The sequence below is a fragment of the Molothrus aeneus genome, chromosome 5 (genome assembly GCF_037042795.1).
Source record: "Molothrus aeneus isolate 106 chromosome 5, BPBGC_Maene_1.0, whole genome shotgun sequence".
NCBI classification, from domain to species: domain Eukaryota; kingdom Metazoa; phylum Chordata; class Aves; order Passeriformes; family Icteridae; genus Molothrus; species Molothrus aeneus.
In genome coordinates this window covers 42,331,751-42,344,406 of record NC_089650.1, presented here as the reverse complement: position 1 = coordinate 42,344,406, position 12,656 = coordinate 42,331,751, and the positions used below count along the sequence as shown (strand labels likewise).

Below are 12,656 nucleotides of genomic sequence, written 5' to 3'. Positions count from 1 at the left end.
TACAACAATTATGAATATAGCTTATTAAATAAGCAGTTTATTTGTTTTTTGATTAGTACAAAAAATAATGTTACTATTTTCTAAATAGGTCAATATGATTATATTTTACGTGGGTATAAAATAGATTTTGTGGTGCATTCCTGTGTCAAAAGCACTGTAGAAGTTCTTTATTATTGCAAAGATGTGGCATTTACAAATGTACATAGAAAAAGCAGATTTTTTTCAAGAAGGATCTACTTTGTTGCCATAGCTTCTTCATAGAAGGAAAAGGTACATCCTGATCTGACAGGACTAGATGTGCAGTTCTGAATGCTAAGGAGCAGTTTCTGTTTATTCTTCTCTGATTAAAAACAATATACTCCATTCTTAGGTTAATGAGTTCAGAATAGTATTTTATTACAGCTGTAAGTTCATATGAATTACCTAAATTCAACAGATAAAAAAGGAAGTATAGAGCAATCTTTGGAAGGAGAGTTTAAGTACTGTATAAGTTTTCCTGGGAAGCCTAGTTTGCATACTCCTGTATTGCTCCACTGGTTCTTGATTCTTGGAACTTCCAGCAGCAGAAACTGACCTTTGTACAGAATTGTACAAATGATGTGACCTCAATGCATGTTTTCTCAGGCCTGGAATAAGTATTCAAGCCTGCTTTCATGTGTGACCTGTAGCAAGATTTTAATTTATGTCTCCATGTTTAAGTGGCTTGAGTTAATCTAAAGAATGATCTAGAGCTTTATTAAATTATTTTATAATGCATTCATTCACTCATGTCTAGTGAATATGGGCAGATGCATGCCAAGCTTTCACACTTATTCAATGGGAGAGTTCTATGTACCCTGCAAAACCTCCTTTTAAAAATGTATTTCTGTGTAATTAGTCTATATTGGGCTTTCCTCTTTTTTCCTTAGAGACAGGGCAGGAGCAGCAACCAGTCAGATTACAGAAGATACCTTGTCATCCTCTCTGCAGCCCAGCATCACTGCAGTCACTCAGTTCCCAGTTTGTCTGCCTCACATGATGCGGTGCTTCTTTGAGGAAAAAGGGTATAGGGTTTCCCTTGGAAAAAAATGTAATTTTTGAAAGATCTAGGAATTCGAGTATTTTGAACTTTTTTCATCACTTCAGGTCCATGTCTGCTTGGACAGGAAAGAAACTGGACAAGGAAAAGAAAACAAAAGGTAGCTGTGCCAATTCTCCTGAAGCAAACCCTGTCTTTACCAAAGCAAAGTCTGTGAGATCTGACAGATCCAACTTCTTCAGAAGGTCAGGGGATCAATACTCCAGCACCAGATCAGAGACCTCCTACACCAGGAGGAGGGCTAGGCAGTCTTCAGAGCTTACAAGGGTTAGTTCTGTCTCTCCTTCCCTTTGCCAAGAGGAAAAGAGGTCAGACAAATGGAAGTACAGGCATGGCTCTAGACATCATGCTTCTGAGCAACACATTATGGGGTTGGAGGAGGGCTCAGATTCTCAGGCAGGACAGCCATCCCCTTTCCAGCAACCCCTCAGCTGCAACTCAATTGGTGGCTTACTGGCAAGGCAGCATTCTTCTCTCCAGCACTGGTGCAGCCAGACCCCAGACTGCAGCTCAGATTCAGACGACACGCAGAGCTCCTGCCACAGGAAGGTAAGACCTTCTACTGCTACTCACTTCTCCGAATCTGAAAAGAATTCACTAATGAAATCTGTAATCTTGCCTGAGCTGGCCACTGTCTTAAAGGATGCTTTGACAGCAGCCAGACAAAGCATAACATCTGTGGCACAGGCTAGGTCCCATTCAGTGAAGCATCCCAGGGTACCAATTACAGAAGTTCCACTGGTTCCTTTAGAAGCATCTGGGAGCAGTTCCCAGACTTCTGAGTTTGATCATATGGACAGCTTAAAAGATCAAACAGCTTCTGGGAAGGAGAAACCTGAGGCTGACAAGGCCTTGGAGGTTGAATCAGCCCCTGAAGATGGAGAGGTGGCATCTGAGTCCCCTACAGAAGATCCAGAGGGACCAGATCCTCTGCGTAAATTTGACATGGAGAATCAGAATTACCTTTTTGAACACATAAAGAGGGTGCTAATGCTAAAATCTTCCAAATCTGAATGTGCCTCTGAAGAACTACTTATCCCCTCTGAAGAAGGCAAGGTAGATAATGCACTTCCTATCCATTCAGCTGTGGAAGATCTTGTCTGCAGAATTTGGGGAAATCCCGAAGGCAAGCATGAAGCCCCACCAGTCCTACGTAAGCTCTATCCTTTTCCAGTGGACAAAGCTGCTTTGTGGGGAACCTTGCCTGAGGTAGACAGAGTATTGGTTACTGGTAATTCTCTACTGTCAGTGCCTGATAATGCAGATGCTCTCCCTAAAGATCCTACTGACAGAAAGATTGAGGAAGCAATTAAAAGATCTTTCAAGCTAGTTGCAGCCCAGCTTGGAGTATCTATCTACTGCACTTATGCTTCTAAAGCTTTACTAATATGGTTAGAGGAAGAACGAGCTAGATTCAAAAAGAAATGGGTCCCATCTGGTGCCATGCAGAGAAAACGCAGGCTGTGTAAAATTGCAGCTAATTTTATCCACGATGCAGCTGAGGATTCTCTCAGACTCACTGTTAAAAATGTGGCATGCCTCACTGTAGCCTGGAGAGCTCTCTGGCTGCGTCCTTGGAGCTCATCACTAGATCTGAAATGTAAACTGCTGTCCTTGCCATACACAGGGGGCAAGCTCTTTGGTGAATCCTTAGTCCAGATCATGAAGGATGTCTCAGAACACAAGCACTACTTAGGTCAGAGGAAAAAAAAGAGCTCTGCTGGAAGCTCTTCCTGTTCTCCTCACAAGTGTGTGAGTTCCTTGCGTTCTCCCCCAAAGTTTAAAGGAGGGAAGGGAAAGTATAAGGTCTCACAGTCATTTCATGCCAAGTATGAAAAGACATCTCACTTTCAGAGAGATATCAGACCATCAAGAGGAACTTTCTAAGAACATAAACTTGCTTCCTAGTTTCTCAGGAACTGAGAAGAGTGAAAGACATGGAAATGTTTCAGTATTTCTGGACAAATAAACCCAGTGCTTAGAAAATTAGGTGTTTCCAAGAAAGATTTAAATTATGAAGTTACTTAAATCTTAATGACTAATTAAGCTAGAGAAATCATAGCTCTCAAATCCTCTCTCTTTAGGGGGGAGGGTTTTTTCCCATTCTATTTCTCGGCTTCTTAGTGGTCTTGGGATGCTTCGGATTTGTTTGAAGTTTTGCACTCCTCAACTTCAACTAAGAGAATACTTTCTGCGTGAGAGTTGGCTGGTCTGCAGGACCAGACAGCAATCAGATTTTTCTGCCATATTGATCTAGTGAAGGAAATAATGCTTTAGGAAATGCAGGTGTTTCGGGAACTTTGGAATGACTATGGATGCTATGTTCCTGTGACTGGATGGATTCCTTCATTTTTACATAATAAGGGAAAACAGTGCCTCTGTAGCAATCTTCTCTGCACTCTCAGTGGTTTTCTGAGTTGTAGAAGACTGAGACAATAAATTGTGGACAGTCATTGTCTACACCAAGAACCTGCAAGAAACAGAATAAGTACCACAGATGTGTGTTGAGGTCAGTGTAGGTGTATAAAGCAGCCTAAATTTTCCTCTTGGTCCATAAATGGAGAGAAATTAAGAAGTTATGACAGCTACAGACCCGTGAGTTCATGGGTAGGAAGACTGGAAGCAAGCAACTACAAGGGAAGGATGAAAGTCCAGTGGTCTGAAGAATGTTCTTAAGAAGATGAAACAGGACAAGGCAACTACAGTGGTTGGATTGATAGTGTGGTAATGCAGGATATTTGCACATTTAGGTGAATTATTTGCCTCTTTTCTTCAATATTTTGACACAGTATTTTTCCTAGAAATTCTAGGATATGCTGTGAGACACTGTGGCAGAGAGTTCTGGGATTTCTAGATAATATATTACTCTTCCTTCTTCTGAGCTAACTAACAATGAAAATAAAGTTTGTAACCACAATTGTGGGGTTTTTCTCTTGTAGTTACTTAACTTGCAGCTTAGATGTGTTTCCCTAGGGACCTAGCCATGATTTGTGCCTCAAGACTGTAACTCTAAGCTTGGTCCCTTCCAGAACAAGAGGTTATCTCAGTGGACTGCCTGAAGAACTGAACAGTCCAATTGGATTTGGCAGTGGTCTCACTGTGTTCTAATTTACGCACATGTACTTTCTTTGACAATTCTTGTTTTAATTCTTTAATACTTGTGTGATTAACAACTTTTTCAGCACATTGCTTTTTAAAGCCAAGGCTTCATTACCCAGTTTTTCCAGCTTCTGTCAGGATTGAAGATTGAATATTAGAGAGATGTTAATGAAAAACTACTCAGAAGACTAATACAGGTGTGCTTAAATAAGAAATAGTAAAATGGTTTGAAGTCTGGAGTGACTGTAATAATATTAGGACTCACAGTCCTAATAATTTAAGAGTGTCAGCAGAAACCTCTTAGGTATAGGGACAGATTCTCCTGGAGTATGCAGGGAAGCCATAGAGGAAGGGATTTCTGTGGCTTTACCTCATTGCTTTTACTTAAACAGTTCTGGGCTATTGACCTGAGGTCACAGAAAAAGGAATTTACTGCTAACAGTTTTCATCTTCTGCATCCACTTTCTGTGTCTCATTGCCCAGAATGTTTTACCCACTTTGTTTCGTGTTGCCTTTCACCTGACAGTTGTGCTGTGAGGAAAAGTAGTATATTGCTAACCATATATTGAGTCTTTTTGCATGTCTGTGAATGTGGCAAAGTTTAGTTGGGAACTAGTTGCCTGCTGGACTGCAGAGGCATCGTAAAAGTGTCTTCCCCATTCTGACTGGTTGCTGCATGTACCCATATCTAAGGAAGAAAAATTGAAAAGTTGAAAGAAGAAAGGAGATTTCAAGGTACATATTTCTTTCAATAATTGATAAGCTTGTGAAATGGAATTACTTTTTTTAAACAAATAAATTTGTACTTTGCACTTATGTTATTGTTACCTTCATACTTATATCTCTTAATAATTAACTTCAAGTTTGAGATGTGTTTCATTAAACTAAGAAGAAAGAGAAACATATTCATATAATAGCAATCATTAATGATTAATATTTAAATCATGCTTTTAGAATATGCTTTAATATACAAAGAAGAATATAAGAAACACTTTTCTTACTGAAAAGAAGTGTATATGGTACATATAAGTACCTATCAAAATGATTGGTACATATGAGTCTTCTTTGAGAAATTTGCATCCCTAAAAAGATACTAGTATGGAATTTATTTTTACAGCAAAAAATAGTAAAAGTATGGCAACACTTAACTTCCATGGCTCTAAATAAAGCATACCCATTCTCACCTCATGTTTGGTTCCCATCAAGTATTGTTTTCTGACTATTAATTATATGCACTGCATAAATGACGCTTTAAAAAACTTCTTCAATTTACCACTGTAATTTTAGTCAACCCAATTTGCAATTTATTTTTTAATATCACAGTATTACACTAGGTATGTAATAGAAGTCAGCAAGCAAAACCCCAAACAGAAACAGAAAGAAACTATGATTTATCCTGATTGCACTTTGGAATAGTTTTATGAACAGTTGTAAGCAAGGTTGGCAAACCTTGTGGGTACAGTATCAAAATTTATGGCTTTACCATGTTTTGGCAATATAATATTATATATTCTACTGTCTAAAGTGTTCTATAGCTCTTCCTAATGTAATTCAGCAGTTTTTGTAGTTTGCTTCTTGTCAGGAAACAGATAATACACTCATTTTGCCAGACCACCAGAGCCCCTCCTCTGTTTTGAATCCCCAGGGTAGCAAAAGTGTTGTCCAAAACATTGATGTGTTCACTTTTTTTCTCCTTTTCTTATTTGTTTGGGTTTTTTTCCCAATTTCTTTCTCTTCCACCCAAAACACTGTGTTCATTTTAAGAGTCATAATTCAGTTTGATACAGAAAAAATGGTACCATGGCATATGTTATCTTTTCTGAACCAGGAGTGTAAAGCATCTTGGATAATCCCACTTGTTTTTCCCACTGCCAGAGTCCTGACAGAACCTCTCTCTAGACTTATATAGTGCAACAAGTGAAGGAATCCCCGGGTTCAGATTTGATTTTTGCAGTTTCTGTGACTGTCCTCTCACACCAGTACCCACCTCCATGTAGTTACACTCCTGGGTAAATCTGCAGTTGTTTGCTTTCAATTATAGAGATTGTGGATTTCACATCTTGACTAAAATATAGAAAAAACCTTATACTCAATGCAACTCTGTAAGTATTTCTTCATTGTTTGTCTTATAAATAAACTTCATTTGCAAAAATATAAATAAGAAAACCAGAAGAGCAACAGAAAGCAGAAGTTCTCATACTGAGATTTTTCTAAATTGTAATGGCAAATCAATCTTTTCATTGGATTAAACACAAAAATGTTGGTGTATTTATACAGTAGTGGCATATTGTTTATATATGTATATTCCAACCTAGTGAATTACACTGGCTTAGAGTCATACTTTAGAATATTTGCACAGAGATTCATGACCAATCGGAGTATGATACAACTGCAATTTTAATTTATTTTAATTTCTGCATATTATGGTGTAAAGAACTATGAAGCTATTCACCTGAAATTAAACAGCAAACCATATACCAGTGCCCTTTCCTTAACAGACTAACCCAGAAAGCAGATCTTCCCTGGGAGAAGGACTGGTTACAATTTCAGCAGGAGGGCCAGGCCTTCTTTTGACTCCTGTAGTCTTTTTTAATAACTGTTAATACCTTCTGATGGGGGCATTGGAGAAACTACATTGTGTATGAGTATTAAATACTCAATTCCATATTCAACATTTAAATATGGGGTCCTTCCAAAATGAACTCTCTTCAGTAATGTCTCTGTAATCTGCTTGTGCTCATAGTGTTACAAACATTTTCACTTTGCTGCTGGATTCTTGAAATTTTGGAGTACAGTCTTTTAAATGTTATTTGCCTCTATGTTTGTAGCACCAGTGAGCACAGATGAATGACATTTATCCTCGTGCCTGGTACACCACAATAAGTAAAACATCAAGCCTGATACAGTCACATTTGGAGGTTTTTCTTTTGTGTGCTTTGAGCATGAGGATTTTCTTACATGTAAATAAGAGAGATATTCCTACCACTTTTTTTCTGGTATATATGCAGAATGATAAAATCTCTGGTATGCTTTTCTGTAAGTATATGCATATTAGAGGTGGCCTTCTTTTAGAATTTAATAACTTAGTGTTTTCCAAAACAAACAAAAGAAAAAGGTGATGAGGAGAAACAGCTTGATGGAAAATGGCAGTAATGATTTTCTAGCAACAGTTTCTCAACAGGGCTTTTGTTGGCTAACTATATGATCTGATGTGGCCTTGTACATCCTGTGTTTGTGTTTTACATATATATATATATATATACACACACACACCCATATATATATATATATGGTTTCTCTGGGTGCTTAAAGGTATTAGTTAGAAAAAAAATGCATTATTTTATAAGAATAAAGGTTTTAGGAATAAGAGGGTTAAAATAATTTGCTGAGTATATATTCAGCCTAGTGTTCTAGAAATTGCAAAATGTAATTTTGTTTCTTTAATATTTTTTATGTGTTTCTTTATATTTCCCATAAGCTGTGAATCTAAATAAAAACCCCAAACCACTTCATTTTTTTGTACCCTATATGGAAATCGAGTCACATGTTCTGTTTAAGACAAGGTATATAATTGCACCCAAAAGTGCAGCTGGCAATGGTGGGTTTCAATTCAAAATGCTTTGGAGCTGCTGCTGAAGTCCTCATCTTGACACTGAAGTGCAATGTAAAGGATTCTGAAAAGAGCCCAACTATATTTCATGAAATACAAGCCTACCACAGCTGCAAATTTATTTGAGGATGTTGATGGTGCTGCAGCTTTTCACTGACAAAGGAAAGACCACAGTTCTTTGCTACAGGGATCTCCTCTACTGGCCTTTCTTTCCTTTCCTTTTTCTGTTGTCCTCCAAATCACCATCATCATTGTCAGAACATTATCAGTCATGGAGTAGGGTAGGGAGATGGATCTGATAAGAAATGAAAAAGACTAAGCATGCTCTCAACTCCTCAATTCTAGCTACTGTAAGCTAAATTGTTGCTTTACCTGCAATACAGTAAATATTGTAGAAATTTTAAGAGCAACTTATTATTGATACAATACTGATCACTATCAGGATATGGACTTTGCTTTTCTTCTTAGGCTATTTTCATTTGTTTCTTCTGCACCCATTTAATGGAATATGTAGGTCTCTTGAAAGGTAAGGTTAAAAATTGCAAGTCTGGCCTGCATTATGTAACAAATTATTTGAAATGCAGCTCTTTTATTTTCTTTATACTAGTAAAGAAAATCAGTATATTTCATTTAACCAAATTCATTCCTCATTCATTTTCAAGGAGTCAAAGAAATTAAGAAGTTTAACAGACTAACTTCATGGCACATCATGAGCTTGTTACTTTGGAGAACAAACAAATTATTTTTTATAGCTTTACAACCCACTTCTTAATGCTTGCAGTTGCATCTACATGACCTCTAAGCCAAGGACCCACTGTAAAGTCATGCACGATGGGGGAAAAAAATACAAGAAACTACAACTCCCCCTCCTGCCACTGAAGACATTCTCTGTTTAAACCATTCTTACACCATGTTTCCATGTGAACTGCATCATATTGATTTGTCTCTACAATGTGATGTGGGTTTACTAAAGGATTATAGGGCTGCACACACGCTTTTCATAAAATCTGCATGCATGGCTGATTTTGTCTTAATAAACAGTACATTCATTAATCCCATGTTTGTTTGTTTGTGTCTGCAGCGATGCAGAGGACCATAAACCTCTAAAAAAAGGAAGCCGGACACCTTCAGACAGAACTGTGAAAAAAGAAGACAGTGATGATAGTTTAGTTGACTATGGAGAAGGTGTAAATGGTCAGTTCAATGAGGATGGCTCCTTTATTGGACAATATAGTGGTAAAAAAGAGAAAGAACCTGCAGAAGGAAATGAAAGCTCTGAGGCTCCTTCTCCTGTAAATGCCATGAATTCATTTGTGTAACCACAGAACTTGATCCCCTTGTATCTCCAATTTGCTTAAAGCACTTGTACATCCTCCTTCTCATACTATGAACACGCAGGTATCGGAGCTCCTCACCACCAGAAGTTAATGCTATGAGAACATGCAGGTTAACACCAGTACACAGCATAATGACACAGTAAGTGGTATGTTACTATGAGTCAAAATAGAAAATTCAAATTTTGTTCAAAACTTGGGTATTTTTACTTTTTTTTAAAGGAACTGACACAAACAGTAACATCAGCTTGTAATTTTGTTTCCTGTTGAAAATACAGTAAAATGCATGGAAAAAAACCCCCCTACACAACTCACAGATAATCTTGTGTACACTATAAAGACATGGTTTGACAATTTGTTATGCAGTCCTCAGCTGAATCCCTGGATATGAATTCCGTTCTCAATGTCAGAGTGTTATAGTAGTATTATATAGAACTTCAATGTCTTTGTGGACATTGTTGTGAAATTGGTGACTTAATGTCTAGCTATCATATGTCTTTTTGCAAGACAGTTAGGAACAGTATGTACAGTATATAAATGCTAAATGATTTAAGTATGACACTTGCATTTGCTGATGCTTAATGAGACCCTATTATCTGCTCTTTGCTCCTATTACTTTATAGCCTTTTTAATCTGTCGAGTATTACGGCAGTACAGTGTTCTATTTTTACATCAAAACATATTGAATTGATTTTAGGGCATAAAAGATATGCATTGCAATGCATTTTGTAATTTTTACAGTCACTGAAAGAAAAACTTTAAAAATTAAGGAAAATATTCCAGAAAACACAGGGCAAATTACATTCAGTGCCTTTATACAATATGCATTCCGTAATGTGCTGTACTACTAAATCAGTTGGTGCAGTGTAAACTGTGATTAGCAGACTACTGTCATTGCCAAATAAAGGAAAAATGTGAAGAAAAAGAAGTGTTATGAAACTGTTGTGCTAAAAATGGAAAGTTTAAAATATTTTAAATTACATAAAGAATGATTTTTTTTCCCTTTAGAAAAAGCTTTCTACACAGTTACAGCACAACATGTTTTCATGGCCTTAGAATACTTAAAACAAAAATGAAAACAAACAAAACAAACAAAAATCCCAAAACACAACCAGAGTTAAATTATTTACTAACACAGCAAGGAATAAGCTCTTGTAAAATAAATCATTAAAAACCCAAAGCAGCTGACTCCATCATTTGGTGAGAGTGCATTTCTCTCTGTGTCCCAGCCTGATCAGTGTGGCAGCTTTGTAATTATCTCCAGCCTGAAGCAGTGTGGGGGTTACGCTCAGACCACAGCATTCCATCTGACAAGTGCTAATACGGTTTATTGGTAAAGGATTTCCCTTATCGGTTAAAAAATTATTTTCTTGCATACTATATCAATCAAATGTTTACCTCCAAATATAAATTTTTATAACAACCTATGGTTGAAGGAATGCTCAGTTTCATTTGCCAATAAATTGGTTTTTCATAACTTGCATCAAGTTTAATTTTAAGTAAGCTTTTTATATGTAGATATTTTGTTGAATTTGTAAATACACTTAAAGCGTAGATGCTATATGCTTCTAGGTGTTACAGACAAATAAACCAAGAAAGCTTATGTTGTACTGTGTAAGAAGTACTATAGCCAATGGTGTGCATGGTATTTTAAAGCATCTACTTAATTTTTTTTTCTTTTTTCTTTTTTTTTTTTCTGTGAAAATAAAATAGTTATCTGCTCATTTACTGCAGATTCCAACTGAACCATTCAGAGCTTTTGCCAGTGCACTACATTAGCCCATAGGACACCTTGCAGCTTTCATGTATATATTGTAGGTAAAGCACAACTGAAGTAATCCCAAATGTAACCCAGCTGTAATAAGCTTCTTTCGCACCTTTGAGCTTTCCATTGGTCAGTTTTTTTAATGGGAACTGAAATACAAAATGAATTCTATGAACACTGATTACAAAGCACAAAGAGAACATTTCTTCACAGGATTTGCCAATGGTTTTGGTAAAAAAATATCATTTTACTCTTATTTAATTGTAGATGCTGAATTATCTGTGCATGTGGGGGTAAACATAAAGGCTCACTTCTGTAATAGTGCAACGGATTTTGTATTAAAAATAAATGTGGTTTTAAAATTTCACTGTTTGTTCTGTTTACACTAGCAGTAAAAATCACATCAGATTAGTCTTGTAATTAAGAATTCAAAGTAGTAAAACAGCATGAAAGAGCCCTGACAGAGGTTGTTCCCATGATGTTACAGAACTTCCATTACTGTCACCAAATTATTTACAGAAACTTGCATACCTTCACATGCTACCAATTGAAAAAATGGTAAATTTGTCTGACCGTTTCCATTTGAAATCTGTGATTTACATTTTACTTCCATGAATGTTTTTATTATTTATTTAGTCATATTACTGCAAAGAAAATAACTGAAACAGTCATGTTCCATACCTGTAAGTGTGAATAAGAGAAAGTAATGTTGATTTGAAATTAAGAGCCCTCAGATAGGATCCCAAATAAGGATTTTGTGTCCTAAAGGAATTGTCTGACATACAAACTTATGGTTATCTGTTTTTAAATATGAAGTGAGGAATTTTTAGTCATCATCTTTTACAGTACACAAAATCCATTGCAATGCTCTTTTCATATCTTGTCTATCCTATATATGAATGGAAACAGACTGGGCAGGAGGGCAGCTGTTCTGCGTAGAAGACTGCAGGAGAGCCATGGATTCCAAGAGATGCAGGTGCTTCAGGAGATGTATCCAAAAGCTGATGAGTGGGCATGATACTTGAAAGAGGGATCTTATCACTGAATCAGAAGCTGTTCTGCCAGCCTTCCCATATTAACTGGAAACCCCTGGATATTTCTGCTCCTGTCACCTGCACAGACTCAGTTCTGGCACTTTTATCTTCAAATATCTTCGCAATATCTTCAGATATCGGCTGCCTTGGTTTTTGTACAGGTATCTGTTGATTTTTGCAGCAATGTAGACTGTCTGGGAGATATGAAATACAGCTGTTTCTGTTTCAATTAAAGAATACTTCCTGAAAAGAGAGGTCTGAGTTCCCTAGGCATAGTTGGGGAGAAGGATTTCATACAGTAACAATTTTTGGAGACACACATACATTATCTATGCATGTTCCCCAAAGTGTACTAATACGTATAGTTGCTACACTTTTCTTTTACTGATATACTTTTTGATTTTATTCTCACTGAAGTGATTGTATAAATCCTGAGGGAATTAAAGAGGATACCCCAATCGTAATTTTTCTTGTAATCTATTCTCACATTGTTCCTAGGAAAATGCAATTTCCTCTTAGCAGAGGCAAAATGGCAAAAGATTTGGGAACCAAAATCTCTTTTCATGATGTCTGGTCTATGTTAAAACGAAATCCTAGGAATTATATATGAAGAAATATTAGCTACCATCTGGAAGTGTCTTCTTTTCTGAAAAAAAAATGGGAGGGGGGAGAAAATCAGAAAGAGAATGAGATTCCAGTCATTTCTGAAAAGCAATTGTCCTTTGTTATGTTTCTG

The 12,656-nt window shown here is 36.8% G+C and overlaps 1 protein-coding gene across 26 annotated transcripts in view; it reads left to right on the top strand.

Moving 5' to 3' along the window:
- The window catches only part of NRCAM (neuronal cell adhesion molecule), a 146,499-nt gene extending 134,115 nt beyond the window's left edge, over positions 1-12,384 (top strand). For 22 of the 26 annotated variants that reach the window (XM_066550419.1, XM_066550426.1, XM_066550436.1 and 19 more), the window contains one exon: positions 8,869-12,384. In XM_066550419.1, coding sequence (XP_066406516.1) covers positions 8,869-9,106 — 238 coding nt within the window. In that variant the 3' untranslated portion in view covers positions 9,107-12,384. Of the gene's footprint in view, positions 1-1,125; positions 3,063-8,255; positions 8,314-8,868 lie in introns of those variants that run through there. The other 4 variants (XM_066550430.1, XM_066550443.1, XM_066550442.1 and 1 more) reach the window with 2 other exon arrangements.
- Positions 12,385-12,656: the final 272 nt, after the last annotated feature.